The following is an 18,917-nucleotide window of genomic DNA, read 5'->3' on the forward strand; positions in this document are numbered from 1 at the left end:
GTGGACGATTAATCAACTAATGGGAGGAGGAGGGGCCATGAATATCCCATCCGAAATGGTTGTAGAGTCCAGCGAGTGAATGCCAAAGACAAGGCTGAAGCATTTACAACCATCCTCAATCAGAAGTGCTGGTCTTCCTCAACTTCATCCTGAGGACCCTACTTCACTGATGCCAGTTTTTAGTCAATTTTAGAAACGGCTGAAAGCACTGGAAACTGCGAAGTCTACGGACCCAGATATGTGCTCAAAAACTGAGCATGCCCTTAACATCAATACTGGCATCTACCTGATAATGTGGAAAATTGCCCAGAGATCAGATATGTCCTGTCCACAAAAGGACAAATCCAACCCAACCCTCACCATACCTAATTAATTAATTAAATGCATTAATTAAAGAAGGTGGTCCACCATCACCACCTTCTGAAAAGCAACTAGGGATGGCCAATAAAATGCTGGCTTTGCCTGTGATACCTACAAACCAAGAATGAATTGAAAAAAAAAATTGGCCTTTTAAATGTAAATGTTGCATAAGTTGCGAATGTTTGAAGCATTAATTTTAACTATTTTTTTTATTTGTTCATGGGATGTGGGTGTCACTGGCAAGGCCAGTATTTGTTGCCCATCCCTAATTGCCCATGATAAGGTGGCGATGAGCTGCCTTCTTGAGCCATTGGAGTCCATCTGGTGCAGGTACACCCCACAGTCCTGTTAGGGAGGGAGTTCCAGGATTTTATCCAGCGATACTGAAGGAATGGCAATATATTTCCAAGTCAGGATGGTGTGTGACTTGGAGGGGAATGTGCAGACGGTGGTGTTCCCCTGTGACTGCTACCCTTGTCCTTCGAGGTGGTAGACGTCACGGGCTTGGAAGATGCTGTCAAAGGAACCTTGGTGAGTTGCTGCAGTGCTTCTTGTAGATGGTACACACTGTTGTCACAGTGCATTGGTGGTGGAGGGAGCAAATGTTTAAGGTGGTGAATGGGGTTACAGCCAAGCAGACTGCTTCATTCTGGATAGTGTCAAGCTTTATGAGTGTTGTCAGAGCTGTACTCATCCAGGCAAGTGGAGAGTATTCCATCATACTCCTGACTTGTGCCTTGTAAATGGTGGCCAGGCTTTGGGGAGTCAGGGGGTGGGTTACTTACTGCAGAATTCCTGGCCTCTGACCTGTTCTTGTAGCCACAGTATTTATGTGACTGCTGCAGTTCAGGTTCTGGTCAATGGTAACTCTCAGGATTCAGCAATGGTAATATTGTTGAATGTTAAGGGGAGATGATTAGATTCTCTCTTGTTGGAGATTGTCATTGCCTGGCACTTGTGTGGCATGAATGTTACTGCCACTTATCAGTCCAAGCTTGAATGTTGTTCACATCTTGCTGCATGTGGACATGGACTGCTTCAGTATCTGAGGAGTTATGAATGATACTGAACGGTGCGATTATCATCAAACATCCCCACTTCTGACCTGCAGGGATCAATGCTTGGGCCCCAGCTGTTCACAATATATATCTATGATTTGGATGTGGGGACCAAATGTAATATTTCCCAGTTCGCGGAATGTGTGTTGTGAGGAAGATGCAAAGCGGCTACAAGGGGATTTGGACAGAATTAGTGATTGGGCAAGAACGTGGCAGATGGAATATAATGTGGAAAAATGTGCGTTTATCCATAGGGTTGTGAATCTTTGGAATTCTCTACCCCAGAGGGCTGTGGAAGCTCAGTCATTGAGTATGTTTAAAGCAGAGATTGACAGATTTCTAAATACAAATGACATAAAGAGATATGAAGATAGTGTGGGAAAAATACATTAAAGTGGATGATCAGCCATGATCATATTGAATTGCAGGGCAGGCTCAATGGACTGAATGGCCTACTCCTGCTCCTATGTTCCTATGACTTCAATGAGGATAGGGTTCCTTGATGCTACACTCAGTCAAATGCTGCCTTGATGTCAAGGGCAATCACTCTCACCTCACCACTTGAATTCAGCTCTTTTGTCCATGTTTGGACCATGGCTGTAATTAGGTCAGGAGATGAGTGGCCCTGGTGAAACCCAACATGAGCATTAGCGAGCAGGTTGTTATTGTTTAAGTGGTGCTTGATAGCACTGCTGACAACACCTTCCATCAGTACTGATGATTGAGAGTAGATTGATGGGGCAGCAATTGGCCGAATTGGATTTTTTCTACTTTCTGTGGACAGGACATACCTGGGCAAATTTCCGCATTGTCAGGTAGATGCCAGGGTTCTAGCTATATTTAAAGTACATTTAAAGTATATTTAAAGTACAATGAAGAAAATATAATTTCTGATTACAATGTAAAGTACATATCCGTGGTAAGGAATAACAACCCGGTCAGTAATCGTCCATCACTTTTAATTCCCCAGAATGATACTTTAGAAGAAATATTGAATAAAGGACACATAACATCCCTCTACTTTAAAGTTCAAAATATTGTGCATGGAATTTATGACGTCATCTTCCTTGCCCATATTAAGTTACATTCTACTCTGCAGTCCTTCCTATTTAAATCATTAAGCTTATTGCAACTACCAAAAACATGGACTGGAACATCTCCATTGCATCAGTTATTTTCAGTTGCTATTAGTATTTGTATTATTCATAAATTTGCATGGACAGAAACTATGTTATGACAATAGCTTATTCGTTTTGTAAATCCAAAATTATAATGTTCTACATGTAATATTATGGTTATTTGCTTCAAAATTGCCAAGGAGAAATACAGTTGATGCAATTAAATATTAATTGTGAAAATATTTCATTTTATTCTTGAACTACTACAGAGAAGAACAAATTGTACAGAGTTTGGTTTTACTTGGAGATTAATGCTGTCCCAGCTCCACCCGAACAGTGTCTCTGTGTAACCTGTGCTGTGCAGGTAAGACAGATATAAGAAAATTAATTGCAACCATATTTGAAAAGGTAAACAAATGTGATCTGAATAATATGAATATTTTTAGAATTTAATTTGGCAGTATTCGGTCCAAATCAAAATAATGTTTAGTTAATTACAATTGAGAGTAATAGACACCCTGAAGTCATTTGAAGGCAGTGATCACATTGTGTTCATGGTGGGCAGGAGGATGATCAATTCAGATGATAACGCTCAAGTATTTATTACTGCCACTGGAACACTGAAATGAGATTATGGCCTTGGAAATCATTCCCATATGTCTTTTTAACATGATATATAGTACTTTTGGCAAGACAGTGCAAAAGAAATAAAACTACCCATTTTTAGTCTGTGTCTTGGTGAATACAGATGGACAGGATGTCTATAGTTTTAGGGATGTATTGTAATCACTGCAAATTTATAGTCTGATTACTTGCAGTTTATTATCATAAATTTATACAGTCAATGGTATATTGTTATGCTTGCCACAACTTCATCGAGGTAGGGACTTAGTGGATTGAGTAGGTAACTGCCTGAGAAGACTCCATGATTGGGCACCCTCTACTGACCTTCTTCCTGAAGCCTCCAACCTGCCCCGCACTACCACCAGTCCCTGACACCCCCCACTACTACCCCCGCCCCCCCCAACCAGGAAGCCTCTGACTTCCCACCCCACCCCTCAGGGTCCCAACCTCCACCTTGGGAATCCCTGCTCCTCCTCCTTCTCCAACTCCCCACTCTAATCTCTGTAGTCTAAGGACCTGAAAGGGTTAATGTTGGATACAGTGAGAGCAACCCCTCCTACTGTAATGATGATGATGTAACAGTCATCTGGTACTGGGCTTTTGGAAGAAGAGAGTAGCAGCACGAAGGATGCTAGCTAGAGAGGCTTGTGGAGAGTGTAAATAGAGATGTGTAAATAATAAAGGAGTTATTAAATGACCTTATCCAGACGCCAAGACTTTATCAATAATGCCCGAGCTATGTTACTGCTACAACAACAACACAATATGGTGGCACCGGTTAAAACACCAATAAAATACTGAAAAAACCTTACCTTGTGAAGTAGTGCCAAGAGAACAGCAGATCTTGTCGGGGGACTGCAAAAACCGCCAGAGCTGCTCCATAGCTGAGGAAGACATGGACAATCAGTAAGTCAGCAGCACAGGCATTCAGAGTGCATCACAGAAGCGCGATGGTCTGCAGTGAAACATTTAGGTTCAGCAATTGGGTTCCGAGTCACAGTGCCGGGCAACGATCCAGATCGGTTGAGAGAATTTTAAAAGGGGACATTGTTGGAGAATGGCGCACTGGAAAAAGCAGGGAGAGAGGTCGGTCTCTAGCGAAAAGGCAAATCGGGAGTCGGGCTTAGTCGGCAGCCATTATTCAACCATACGCCCGAGAGAAAGCACGGGAAATCCCTGAAAGCGTGGGAAGCCTCCAGAAAGAGTGCAAACACCTCTATTGAAGCCAAAATGATTTAAAAAGAAAGGGGAACATCCTAAAAAGCCTAACAAAGTCTAGGAATCAAAATGGATGCAAAATTTAGAATGCCTGAAAACCTCCACAATCAGGAAGGACCCAATCAGGTACAAAATTGGTCCTTTTGAAGAAAAAGATTCCTACAATTTAGGACAGCTTTCCAGCTGCGTACTAAATCAGAAGCAGAACAAGTAAATACCCTTTTATAATCTATGGGTTTGATTGTGGATAACGTGATTGTGAGGCAAGGATCAAATGAGTCTTCTGATAAATTTGAGGGTGTGCTACAAGCCTTCGACAAATATTTCAGTTTACGCCGTGTAAGATTAAATAAGAGGTGGGGGTGTTTTATGCCCGCTTCTAAGGTGGGAACAGACTTGGCAGCACAAAGCTTGTTATGAATTGACTTTATTGAGATAAAGGTAAGGACAAGTTTATTAAGTTTTCAGATAAACCATAGTCACAAACTCAGGCACTGATTAATAGTCAAACACAGATATTACCCGTATTAGAGACTGGACGGCATAGTGCACAACTCTTTCTCTTGCAGCTTTTGGTCTTCAAGATTTCTGGTTGGTCTCTCTCTTGTCTCTTGTTCAAAAATTCTCTGCTCTACAGTGTCAAAGACAAAATATCTTTTCTCCTGGCAGCTTTCCAATTAAAACTCCTTCCTCCCAATCAGTGATTATTCCTGTATTAAAGGATGCTTTCCTTAACCAACCAAGGGTCATTTTGTGATGATTGCTAACCTTTCGGATTTACGTATGTAAATACCCTTTTGTGTTGACTACTATATCTCAATGCTTTTACATTTAGAGGTTCCTTATCTCATTACAAGACAAATCTGCACAGAAGCTGTTTTCACTGTCTTCTCTCAAGGTGTCACCCTTTTACTGCAATTAAGCCTTTTAAAACTTGGCATATCTCCCAGAATCCCTCTACCTTGACATCTTGTCTATACTGTGCGCTATTTCCTAAGTTTTCCCACTTTTTCCACTAAATGTTAGTTTATAATAATGTCAATTATTAGTTTATAATAGCTAGATTTTAACAATTAGTACTCTGGTTAGTAGCTTTGAGTAACCTAATAATCTTTTTTTGAATTCATTCATGGGATGTGGACATAGCTGGCCAGGCCAGCATTTATTGCCCATCCCTAATTGTCATTGAGAAGGTGGTGGTGAGCTGCCTTCTTGAACTGCTGCACTCCATGTGGGGTAGGTTCACCCACAGTACTGTTAGGAAAGGAGTTCCAGGATTTTGACCCAGCGACAGTGAAGGAACGGCGATATAGTTCCAAGTCAGGATGGTGTGTGACTTGGAGGGGAACTTGCAGGTGGTGGTGTTCCCATGCATTTGCTGCCCTTGTCCTTCTAGGTGGTAGAGGTCATGGGTTTGGAAGGTGCTGTCTAAGGAGCCTTGGTGCGTTGCTGCAGTGCATCTTGTAGATGGTACACACTGCTGCCACTGTGCGTCGGTGGTGGAGGGGATGAATGTTTGTAGATGGGGTGCCAATCAAGCGGGCTGCTTTGTCCTGGATGGTGTCGAGCTTCTTGAGTGTTGTTGGAGCTGCACCCAGCCAGGCAAGTGGAGAGTATTCCATCACACTCCTGCCCTGTAGATGGTGGACAGGCTTTGGGGAGTCAGGAGGTGAGTTACTTGCCGCAGGATTCCTAGCCTCTGACCTGCTCTTGTAGCCACGGTATTTATATGGCTACTCCAGTTCAGTTTCTGGTCAATGGTAGCCACTGGGATGTTGATAGTGGGGGATTCAGTGATGGTAATGCCATTGAATGTCAAGGGGAGATGGTTAAATTCTCTCTTGTTGGAGATGGTCGTTGCCTGGCACTTGTGTGGCGCGAATGTTACTTGCCACTTATCAGCCCAAGCCTGGATATTGTCCAAGTTTTGCTGCATTTCTACACGGACTGCTTCAGTATCTGAGGAGTCACGAATGGTGCTGAACATTGTGCAATCATCAGCGAATATCCCCACTTCTGACCTTATGATTGAAGGAAGGTCATTGATGAAGCAGCTGAAGATGTTTGGGCCTAGGATACTACCCTGAGGAACTCCTGCAGTGATGTCCTGGAGCTGAGATGATTGACCTCCAACAACCACAACCATCTTCCTTTGCGCTAGGTATGACTCCAACCAGGGGAGGGTTTTCCCCCAATTCCCATTGACCTTAGTTTTGCTAGGACTCCTTGATGCCGTGCTCGGTCAAATGCTGCCTTGATGTCAAGGGCAGTCACTCTCACCTCTTGAGTTCAGCTCTTTTGTCCATGTTTGAACCAAGGCTGTAATGAGGTCAGGAGCTTGAGTGGCCCTGGCGGAACCCAAACTAAGCGTCACTGAGCAGGTTATTGCTAAGAAAGTGCCGCTTGATGGCACTGTTGATGACACCTTCCATCACTTTACTGATGATTGAGAGTAGACTGATGGGGCGGTAATTGGCCGGGTTGGACTGTCATGCTTTTTGTGTACAGGACATACCTGGGCAATTTTCCACATTGCAGGGTAGATGCCAGTATTGTAGCTGTACAGAAACAGATTGGCGAGGGGCGCAACCAGTTCTGGAGCACGTCTTCAGTATTATTGCTGGAATATTGTCAGGGCCCATAGTCTTTGCAGTATCCAGTGCCTTCAGTTGTTTCTTGAGATCACGTGGAGTGAATCGAATTGGCTGAAGACTGGTATCTGTGATGCTGGGGACTTCAGGAGGAGGCGAGGTGGATCATCAACCCGGCACTTCTGGCTGAAGATTGTTGCAAATGCTTCAGCCTTATCTTTTGCACTGATGTGCTGGGCTCCCCCATTATTGAGGATGGGGATATTTGTGGAGCCATCTCCTCCAGTTAGTTGTTTAATTAATCTTACAGCAGTTAGAAAATTTCTGGAAAGAGCAAAACTTAACAAGCAAGTCCAGAAGATGGACAAATCCATAGATTCTTTTATAAATGATCTGTTCAGATTAGCTGAGGAATGTGACTATGGAGAATTGAAGGTGGAACTGATAAGGGATCGAATAATCGTTGGAATAGCTGATGTGTCTTTATCAGACCTCTTACAATCGAAAGATGACCTTACAGAGTCATTCTGCGGCCTGAAGTGGAGCCTTGGATTAGAAGAAATTCAACTACTGTACAGTTCTTGAAACCAAAGACAGAAAGGCAATCTCTAGATAAGAAGACACACACAGGGAAACCGTGCCAGTGCTGTGGAGCCTGGAAGACCCGCAGACGGGAGCAGTGTTCTACTAGTAGAGGGGAATTTTTCAACTGTAAAAAGACAGGTCATTATGGGAAAATTGCCTGAACAAGAACTCTTTGCTCAAAATTGCAAAGCAAAAGACCTTCACACAAAGAGCAGTGAATGATGTACATCAACCTCCAGCAGCAAAGAAACCAGGAGATTTCCTAGGAGAAATTAATGACCCAAATCAAGGATTTTGGATGGTGGACATTTACATAAATGGACGCTTAATGAATTTCAAATTGGACACAGGTGCTAGTGTCACAGTTCTATCAGACCAAGAGCCAGGGTTAATGGACATTGCCAACAACTGGTGGACACACAGTTGCATGGTCTAGGCCAGACACAACTGAAAGTGAAGGGTGAGTTTCAAGCAACTCTCTAATATAGAGGGAGACAAATTATGGAAACCCAAATACATCCTGAAAGAACAATAATTTTCCCTGTTAAGCAGAAAAGTGTGCTTAGAGCTGCATCTGATCAAGAAAATTTATGAAGTTAATAAGCCACAGGTAAGCAGTCACTTTCAAGCAGACTATCCAAAACTTTTCTCAGGTCTCAGAAGACTCAAGACAGAGTATAGAATTACACTTAAAGAAGATGCCAGACCCAGGAAAATACCACACTCGTTAATGAACCAAGTTGAAGAACAGCTGGAAGAGATGACCATGATGGGAATCATTTCTCCTGTTACTAAACCAACAATTTTCGGCTATGGTTCCAGTTCCAAAACAAAATGGTACTCTTCATATCTGTGTGAACTTAATGCAACTTAACAGAGCAGTGGCGCGTGAAATTCATCCAATGTCCACAGTGGATGACAACTTGTCAAAATTGTCTCAGAGCATCATGTTTATCAACTCGATGCCAATAGTGCATTTTGGCAGGTATCCTTAGATGAGACCTCAAGATTACTAACCACATTTATAATTCCATTTGGAAGATTTTGTTTCAATTAGTTACCATTTGGGATAACTTCTGCACCAGAGATCTTCCAAAGGTCTATGTCAAACATATTAGAAGGACTCAAGAGAGTTATTTGTCACATGGATAACATCCTGGTACATGGGCTGTCAGTAGAGGAACATGACCAAAGAGTTCAAGCAGTTTTACAACGGCTCCAAGAACAGGGCTAACAATGAATGAGAAGTGCGAATTCTCCAAGACATCAATCCATTTCCTGGGGCACATAGTAAGCAGTAAAGGTATAATGGCAGACCCACAGAAGACACGAGCCATTACAGAATTCCCTACTCCTACTTCCATTCAGAAGCTCCAAAGATTTCTGGGAATGGTGAATCAGTTACCCAAATTTCTACCTTATTTAGCACAGGTAACAGAACCACTAAGACAACTTTTCAAAAAAGATTAAGTGTGGTGTTGGTGTTCACACTAAGAACAAGCATCCCAGAAGATTAAAGAAATGCTCATATCACCAGGCATCTTGGCACACTATAACCCTACACTGCCAAGAATGTTAACTGCAGCTGCATCCTCTATGGGGTTAGGGGAAGTTCTTTTCCAGGAGCAACCTTATGGTACTTGCAGACCAATATACTACACATCTATAATAAAAACAAAAGGTGCTGGAAATACTCAACAGGTTTGGCAGTATCTTTGGAGAGAGAAGCAGAGGTAACGCTTCCAAAAATTGTTTTTATTTCAGATCTGCATCTGCAGTATTTTGCTTTTATTATACTACGCATCTATAGCTTTGTCTGAGACAGAGACGAGGTATGCGGTAATAGAAAAAGAAGCACTTGCCATCACATGGGCATGTGAGGAGTTTTCTGAATACATCGTTGGATTGAGAGTCGTCATTGAGATAGACTATAAACCTTTGGTATCTTTGTTGGATGAAAAGGAGATCACAAAAATGCCTCCAAGAATCCAAAGATTTGGTTTAAGCTTGATGAGATATATGTATGAGACCGTATATGTCCAGGGAAAGGTGCAACCGTCTGCTGATGTGCTATCAAGAGCAATGGTAGACCATCCAACACAACAAGATGTGAATTTTGTGGACAAGATAGAGTTATATTCACAGTATACTGCACAACAATGGCCGGCAAGCATACAGAAACTACATGAAATTGGTCATGCCCAGAAAAGTGTAAAGAATGTATTCGTATAAGGCAGTATTACATACAAGGGTGGCCATTTCCTAGTGGGAATATGATGAAAACTTTCTGTGAATATAGAAAATACTTTGCAATCATTGATGATTTGCTAGTTTATAATGACAGACTAGTCATTCACAGTTCACTTATCTTGGAACGTCTACATCAAGGCCACATGGGAATAATGAAGTGCAGAGCAAGGGCACAATCATCAGTGTGGTGGCCAGGAATATCCAGACTTCGGAAATGTGATCCAGAACTGCCAGATCTGTGCAATACAAAGACCAGATCAGCGTGAACCTCTGATAACTACTCAATTCTGACCAGACCATGAGAATGTCTATGTATGGATTTACACATGTTCAATGGAATGTCCTACATAATCATCATTGATTACTTTTCAAGGTGGATAGAAGTGAAAAGGTTATATTCAACAACAATAGAAGCAGTTAGAAGAGATCTACAAGACATCTTTGCAACACATGGTATCCCTGATGAAGTACTGTCAGACAATGGATCACAGTTTGCAAATGAATATTTCACACAGTTTACGACAAGAATTGGATTTCAACATCTCACAAGTTCACTATGTCGAATGGTGAAGTGGAAAAAGGTGTAAGAACCATTAAGTCCTTATTGAAGAAGAATGAAGACCTTCCAATCTCACTTCTAATTTGTCAATCTACACCGTTGATGTGTGGACTGTCACCTGCAGAGTTACTGATAGGCAGGAAGATACGAACGCAACTTTCTATGTTGCCTAAAAGATTGCTTCCGGTATTGGATGTCCGGGACTATGACAGAGAAAGAGACCAGGAAAACTCCTATAGAAAGCAAAAAACTCAAAATTACAAAAAAAGATTTTGTTCTGGAGACTTACCCAAACTGAATGAAGGCCAAAGATTATGGATACGGGACCTAGAAAGGGAAGTCACTGTAATCCACAGAGACGAAAACTACCCGAGATCATATGTGGTACACACAACAGAAGGGACCATATGTAGAAATAGGAGAAACATTATCCCTGTTCCCCAGAAGCATCAGTCAATCATTTATTTGGAAGAACCAGATAATGAAGAAGAAACTCAGAATAAACGGAATACTACAATCCTTAGTAAAAATCAACCAAGTCAGCGATCAAGACTTACAAGGAAGACTACTGATCATCCCAGTCAGACTAGAACAAGATCAGGGAGAGTCGTGAAACCTCCTAACAGACTAAATCTGTGAAGTCAGAGATTTGGAGGGAGAAAGGGTCGTCGGTAAATTCAAGATGTTTATATGGTAAAGAAAATGTATGGGTAAAGACCTGGGGGGGAGTTTTTGAAATTTGTTCCTGGGATGTAAGTGCCACTGGCTAAGCCAGCATTTATTGCTTATCCCTAATTGCCCTTTAGAAGGTGGTGGTGAGCTGCCTTCTTGAACCACTGCAGTCCTTGGGATGTAGGTACACAACAGTGCTGTCAGGAAGGGAGTTCCAGGAATTTGCTCCAACGACGGTGAAGGACAGGCGATATACAGGATGGTGAGTGGCTTGGAGGGGAACTTGCAGGTGGTGGTGTTCCCATGCATCTACTGCCCTTGTCCTTCTAGGTGGTAGAGGTCACCGGTTTGGAAGGTGCTGTCGAAGGAGCCTTGTAGTATCCTGTAGTATAAGGACCTGAAAGGGTTAATGTTGGAGACAGTGAGAGTAACCCCTCCCACTGTAGTAATGATGATGTAATAGTTACGTAGTCATAGGCTTTTGGAAGAAGAGAGTGGCAGCATGAAGGATGCCAGCTAGAGAGGCTTGTGGAGAGTGTAAATAGAGATGTGTAAATAATAAAGGAGTTATTAGTTGACCCCATCCAAACTCCAATACCATCAATAACGCCTTAGAATGCTACTACTACAACAACACACAACAATCTCAATGCCCACACATTTCCGCCTTCCGCCTCTCAGTTGCTCCCACCCCTTCCTTCCCCCCCAACCCACCCATCCCCAGCGCAGATGTATCTGCTGCTGCAGCCTTCACTGACTGGTTCCCTGCCCGACTGGAGGCTCAGCCTGTCAATCAGTTCGAAGGTTCCCGGGAACAGTTTAGCTGTCTCAGGCTGACACGCTAGTGCAGGTTCCCCACAACTTTCTGATTGACCCGCTTCCTGCAGGTCAGGCCAGTAAAAATTCTGTCTTGAGAGTTCAAATCCTACTGTTTGCAAGTTATGAAATTGAATTCAATGAATCTGGTCATTTGTGGGCTGGCACTGAAAATATGACTGTGAAAGCTGCTAAATTGTTTTTAAAAACCTAACAGTTCCACTCCTGTCCATGTGATAAGTCAATTTGTCAGGTAGGATTTTCCTTGCCGGCTTGTGGACCCCATCATCAAGCTCAAATGGAGGTCCCGAGGCCTGCACAGCATGGGAAATGCTCACCTGTGATTTGCCCCAGGGTGGCAGGCTCGCCATCCAATTAAGGGCATTGGGTGGGCCAATAGGAGGCCTTCCAGCTTGAAAGCAGCAGCAGAATGCCATGGCAGGTAAGTGAGGGAGAGGATACCCCAATAAAATAAAAAAGGACCTTTGCAGCCAGGCCACCACAGCAAGAGCCTCTAAGCCTGCCTGGAGCCTGGCTCCCCACCCTCCTCCCCTGCTAGTCTGCCACCTGGAGGCCACCACCAAGCAGCTAAACTGTTCCCTGCTGCTTCTGGGAACCTTCAATTGGCCTTAATAGGCCATTAATAACCTTAAGCAGCTACCTGCCGCTCCCCCTCCCCAATTCTGCTTCTGGGAAAATGGCCCGAGTAGGATAGAGCCAGGGAATTGGCACATCGGCCAGTGGCACAAAATTCTGTGCCCGCCCATCTCTGGTTCTGGCCCTGGCAGGGTCTCAAAATCTTCCCCATCATCCTTATTTGGTCCAGCCTACTCACGACTCTAGTTCAACATAATGCGGTTGACTCTGAACATCCTCCAAGTGACCTGGATGTTATTCAGTTATAAAAACAACACATCCGCTACCTTCTTGGGGCAACTAGTGGTAGATAATAAAGCCATATCCCAGACCCTGACAAAAATCAAATAACATTGATTTTGTTTTGTTGTTGTGGATTTTATGCTCATCTAGGTGATGCTGGGTTAAGAAACACATCAAGGATAGATGCAGATTAAAGTTCACTCTACTGTTTTCCAACAATGGATGTTTTCTGTTTTTTAAAAACAAAGACAGATGTTAAACTGGTGAAAAATGGAGAATAAGTTGAACTTTCCAGCTACTTTGCATTTTGGCACTACTTTCTATTTTTCTCCCCTCAAAAAGAGTGAAATTGGTCACTTTTTAAAAAAAATAAGCTGTTGCTTGTTAATGCCTGGTAAATGATATTTTAGAGAAAAGGTGCAGCAGTTTTCTGTTGGAGGAAATGAAAATAGCTAGTTAATTAGATCATCCACCCATTTAATTCAGAGATGAAGCAGTTAAACTCTGGTAGAGTATCTGTTCAACATAGATTTTTATACAGTTCTTAAATTAAATGGTTTGGTATTACTGCTTGTGGAAAAAATCTCTTCAGGAATGTAGGCCCCCACTGGAGGCTAATCATACATTCCCACTATCAGATTTTTAAACAGTCTACTCTCCTGTACTTATTTGCACTTTGAACAACTGAGCATTGTTGAGTTCAGCTTTAACTAGGTGAGCAGTAACCTGTTTAAATTTCTGATATGGTGTTCAGCTATATTCTCCTCATTCTCCCCCCAGCAAATTCAAAAACTCAAAATTTTAATGCAGTCTACAATCAGACTATGCCATTTTTAAAACTTGAAATGTGGTTTACGTTTTGTACTGATTATGAAGTTTCAGGTTTATTACACTTACTAGTTCTGATGCTTCTCTTGGGTCAATTTTCTGGTCCCCGTCCAATGGTGGCAGGATGGAATGTGCAATCCTGGGCCTATGGGCACTGCATGTGATCTTTTGGATACTGACTGTCCAGGACAGTTTGGTTTGGTTCCAGAACAGAACAGGTGTTGGAATGCTAGCTGCAAGTCACTCCTTCACACACTGCCAAGATGGTGTCCTGCAGGTCCATGAATGAGTGTTTGAGCAAATAATGAGATAAAGAATAATTGGAAAAGGATGGTACTAGCCTCTAGCTGTGGAAAAGCCTTCAGTTTCTTCCTGGTCCATTCTGCTGATGTTCTCCAGCTACAGGATATCCAGCTTGGCATGTTCAAAGCAACTTAAGCTTTTAAATTAGAGGGGCCTTGGGTTTGTTCACATATATGATGCACCTTCTTGACCGGTGAAGTGTTGAGATGTTGGAAGTTTGAAGAACAGATAGTATGAGACTCAAATGTGCACCCTCTAACATATTTTCTTGTGAGGAAAGAAACTATTTTTTTGTGCTTTCCTTATGGGCTCGCCTTTCCAAGTGCAAATACAATCATTGTTTCATCTTGAAGTGACAGTAATACTGTACTGGGATGTAGCATGGGCATAAATATGAAACTTGGAAAGGGCTGTTTGATGAGAGTTTAGCTTCAGTCATGGTGTAACAGATTGAGATGAGCCTTTTTGTGACCTGCTTCATTTGGTGTAGTGAAATGGCAGACCTCCTCAAACTATTAACTTTTTTTTTATCCATCTGCTTCCACTACACAGAATCACAGAATAACACAGTGCAGAAGAGGCCCTTCGGCCCATCGAGTCTGCACCGATGCATTAAAGACACCTGACCTGTCTACCTAATCCCATTTGCCAGCACTTGGCCCATAGCCTTGAATGTTATGATGTGCCAAGTGCTCATCCAGGTACTTTTTAAAGGATGTGAGGCAACCCGCCTCTACCACCCTCCCAGGCAGGGCATTCCAGACCGTCACCACCCTCTGGGTAAAAAAGTTCTTCCTCAAATCCCCCTTAAACCTCCCGCCCCTCGCCTTAAACCTGTGACCCTTCGTAACTGACCCTTCAACTAAGGGGGAACAGCTGCTCCCTATCCACCCTGTCCATGTCCCTCATAATCTTGTACGCCTCGATCAGGTCACCCCTCAGTCTTCTCTGCTCCAGCGAAAACAAGCCAAGCCTATCCAACCTCTTTTCATAGCTTAAATGTTCCATCCCAGGCAACATCCTGGTGAATTGCCTCTGCACCCCCTCCAATGCAATCACATCCTTCCTATAATGTGGCGACCAGAATTGCACACAGAACTCCAGCTGTGGCCTTACCAAAGTTCTGTACAACTCCAACATGACCTCCCTGCTTTTGTAATCTATGCCTCGATTGATAAAGGCAAGTGTCCCATATGCCTTTTTCACCACCCTATTAACCTGCCCTGAGAGATTGATGGACAAACACGCCAAGGTCCCTTTGTTCCTCGGAACTTCCCAGTGTCAGGCCATTCATTTAATACTTCTGTGTCACATTACTCCTTCCAAAGTGTATCACCTCACACTTTTCAGTGTTAAATTCCACCTGCCACTTTTCTGCCCATTTGACCATCCCGTCTATATCTTCCTGTAACCTAAGACACTCCACCTCACTGTTAACCGCTCGGCCAATCTTTGTGTCATCCGCGAACTTACTGATCCCGCCCCCCACACAGTCAGCTATGTCGTTTATATAAATGACAAGCAATAGGGGAACCAATTTTAGATCCCTGGACACTGGCTTCCAGTCACTAAAACAGCCGTATGTCATCACTCTCTGTCTCCTACAGCTAAGCCAATTTTGAATCCACCTTATCAAGTTACCTTGTATCCCATTTGACTGTTTGACACAGCTTCGATTCTGACCCCTTGACAGGCAGAATGGAAAGTTCTCCTACAGGGTGCATTCTTTAGAGATCCAAATAATGCAACCATTCTATTCAGCACTTTGTGCAGTAACACATACAAAGCAGTATCTGAAAATTAAGGTGCTTTGTGATGTTGGCCAGCCATTTTGAATGTTACCCAATCATAATTAAGAGCTGCAACTATACATTCTTTATTATTGATGGTAGACAGAAAGCTCCCACTTGCTCTAATCCTGTGAATCCTGTTATGACTGAGGCTGGAGAAGTGCACTGTCTTTCTCTAGTTCCACTTTTCCACAGGTCACAATATATATTTAAATGTTTTACCCAGTTACCAATTCAGCCAATTATATACTCTATTTTTATTTCAGAATAAAATCCACCAACCAGGTTTCTTTAAAAAACAACAAAATTATTAATTTATTCTAAAACAAAGGAAATTAAGGATTGTATAAGATTAAAAGAAACGGCATATAAAGTTGCCAGAAATAGTAAAGGAGGACAAAGAAACTGATAAAGAAAGGGAGCATAGAATATGAATGTTAGCTAGTAAAAAATATAAGAATGGACTGCAAAAGCTTCTATAGGTGCATAAAAAGGAAACTTTTGGCTAAGACAAATGTGGGTCCATTACAGGCAGATACAGGAGAATTTATAATGTGGAATAGAGAAATGGCAGAGAAACGAAATGATTACTTTGTGCCTGTCTTCACTGAGGAAGATACAAGAAACCTCCCAGAATTAGAGATCCAATGGATTAGGGGGACTGAGGGATTGAAGGAAAAGAGTATTAGTTGTATTGGAGAAATGAATGGGGCTGAAGGTTGATAAGTCCCCAGGACCTGATATTCTACATCCCAGAGTGTTGAAAAAGGTAGCTATGGAGATAGTGGATGCATTGGTGATCATCTTCCAAAATTCTATAGATTCTGGAGCAGTTCATACAGATTGGAAGGTCGCAAATGTCACCCCACTATTTAAGAAGTGAGGGAGAGAGCAAATAGGGAATTACAGACCTGTTAGCCTTATATCAGTCATTGAGAAATTGTTAGAATCTATTCCAGAGGATGTGATAAATGGACACTTGGATAATAGTGATCTGATGGGGCATAGTCAACATGGATTTATGAATGGGAAATCATGTTTGACGAACCTGTTAGAGTCTTTTGAGGATGTTACTAACAGAATTGATAAAGGGGAGTTGGCGGACATGGTATACTTCGATTTTCAGAAGGTTTTTGATAAAGTCCCCCACAGGAGGTTGGTTAGCAACATTAAAGCACATGGAATAGGAGGTAATATACTGGCATGGATTAAGAATTGATTAACAGGCAGAGAGTAGGAATAAATAGGTCATTCTCGCATTGGCAGGCTGTGACTAATGGGGTACTGCAGGGATCAGTGCCTGGGGCCCAGCTGTTCACAATATATATCAATGATTTGCATGTGGGGACCAAATGTAGTATTTCTAAGTTTGCAGATGACACAAAACTAGGTGGGAATGTGTGTTGTGAGGAAGGTGCAAAGTGGCTTCAAGGGGATTTGGACAGACTTAGTGAGTGGGCAAGAACGTGGCCGATGGAATATGCTGTTGAAAAATGTGAGGTTATCCACTTTGGTAGGAGGATTAGATGTGTAGAGTATTTGTTAAATGGTGAGAGATTAGAAAGTGTAGATGTACAAAGGGACCTGCATGTCCTTGTCAATAAGTCACTGAAAGCTAACATGGAGGTGCAGCAAGCAATTAAGAAGGCTAATGGTATGTTAGCCTTTATTGCAAGAGGATTTGAATACAGGAGTAGTGAAGTTTGCTTCAATTGTATAGAACCTTGGTTAGACCGCACTTGGAGTACAGTGTGCAGTTTTGGTCCCCTTACCTTAGGAAGGATATTATTGCCATAGAGGGAGTGCAACGAAGGTTCACCAGACTTGTTCCCAGGATGGCGGGACTATCCTATGAAGAGAAATTGGGGAAAGTGGGCCTATGTTCTCTGGAGTTTCAAAGAATGAGAGGTGATCTCATTGAAACCTACAAAATACTTAAAGGGATAGACAGGGTAGATACAGCTAAGCTGTTACCCCTGGTTAGGGAGCCTAGAACCAGGGGACACAATTTCAAAATAAGGGGGAAGCCACTTAGGACAGAGATGAGGAGAAATTTCTTTACTCAGAGGCTTGTGAATCTTTGGAATTCTCTACCCCAGAGGGCTGTGGAAGCTCAGTCATTGAGTATGTTTAAAGCAGAGATTGACAGATTTCTAAATACAAATGACATAAGGGGATATGAGGATAGTGTGGGAAAAAGGCATTGAAGTGGAAGATCAGCTATGATCGCATTGAATGGCGGGGCAGGCTCGATGGGCTGAATAGCCTACTCCTGCTCATCTGTTCCTCAGAGTTATTCAGGAACTATGCAAAGCATTAATACGCAGGTTGAAATATGAAAGTTCCCTTCTAAATTAACTCAGCGCACACACATACAGTTAAAGAAAAAATAAAGTTTTCTCAGCAGAGATCTCTTTACAAAAAAGAAACTTTGGTCAAATACCTGTTAATTCTTGAATAAAAAGGAGATGATATGGAATAATATCAGTTGTCCCTTTATTCTGGCGTCCCAAATACACGTCGATGGCTGTCACTGGGATCCTTTTGGAGCAGTTCTTTTCAGGCGACGTCGGGCAGGCTTTCCAAGAGAAATGTGGCATCAGGGGTTTCAGCTATCACACTGGATTCTCAGAGTTTCTCGAAGAGGTGGAAAAATAATGAGCTGGTTGTTTCTCTCTTAGCTGGCTAACCCCCAACTGAACCAAAACAATATCCAAAATTAAACCAACTTTTGACCACCATAAATCTTGACCTCTCTGTAAACACCCCTTCGGTCACCAAGGCTGCTGCTGTTTATTTAGCTTAAGACATATGACATCCAGTAAGGATTGTTTTTAAATAAAATCTCAAGTCCTTCTAGTGACCTTTTTTTTAAACAAAAACAAAGTCCAGCATCTATGGAATCTCTTCAGTCTTTCAAATGAATCCATTTCCACAATTTTAAACACAAATCCTCAAAAATCCTCAAAAAAATTAAAGCCCCTTCATCACACCTCCATTCTTGAAGGAATGAAATGCCATTTTTAAAGCGTTTCATCACAAAGTGTGGAAAAAAACAGAAGAAAAATAAATATTAAAATACATTGACGCACTCATTCTCATTCACTCTACCTGCAACTGATACAGTTATGCCCCGTACCATCTTTATACTCAGAAAACTCAAAGCAAAATTAAATTTTAGGCAAAGCATCAACAATTACATTATTTTTCCTCACAATATGGATAATCTTTAAGTGATAGGGCTGCAATAATAAACTCCATTGAAA

At 42.2% G+C, this 18,917-nt stretch overlaps 1 protein-coding gene across 3 annotated transcripts in view; it reads left to right on the forward strand.

The window, feature by feature from the left end:
* LOC137374438 (cilia- and flagella-associated protein 47-like) overlaps window positions 1–18,917 on the forward strand; it is a 777,638-nt gene that overhangs the window by 518,808 nt on the left and 239,913 nt on the right. For all 3 annotated transcript variants that reach the window (XM_068040550.1, XM_068040552.1, XM_068040551.1), the window contains one exon: window positions 2,806–2,900. In XM_068040550.1, coding sequence (XP_067896651.1) covers window positions 2,806–2,900 — 95 coding nt within the window. The remainder of the gene's footprint in view (window positions 1–2,805; window positions 2,901–18,917) is intronic.

The sequence above is a fragment of the Heterodontus francisci genome, chromosome 10 (genome assembly GCF_036365525.1).
Source record: "Heterodontus francisci isolate sHetFra1 chromosome 10, sHetFra1.hap1, whole genome shotgun sequence".
NCBI lineage: Eukaryota > Metazoa > Chordata > Chondrichthyes > Heterodontiformes > Heterodontidae > Heterodontus > Heterodontus francisci.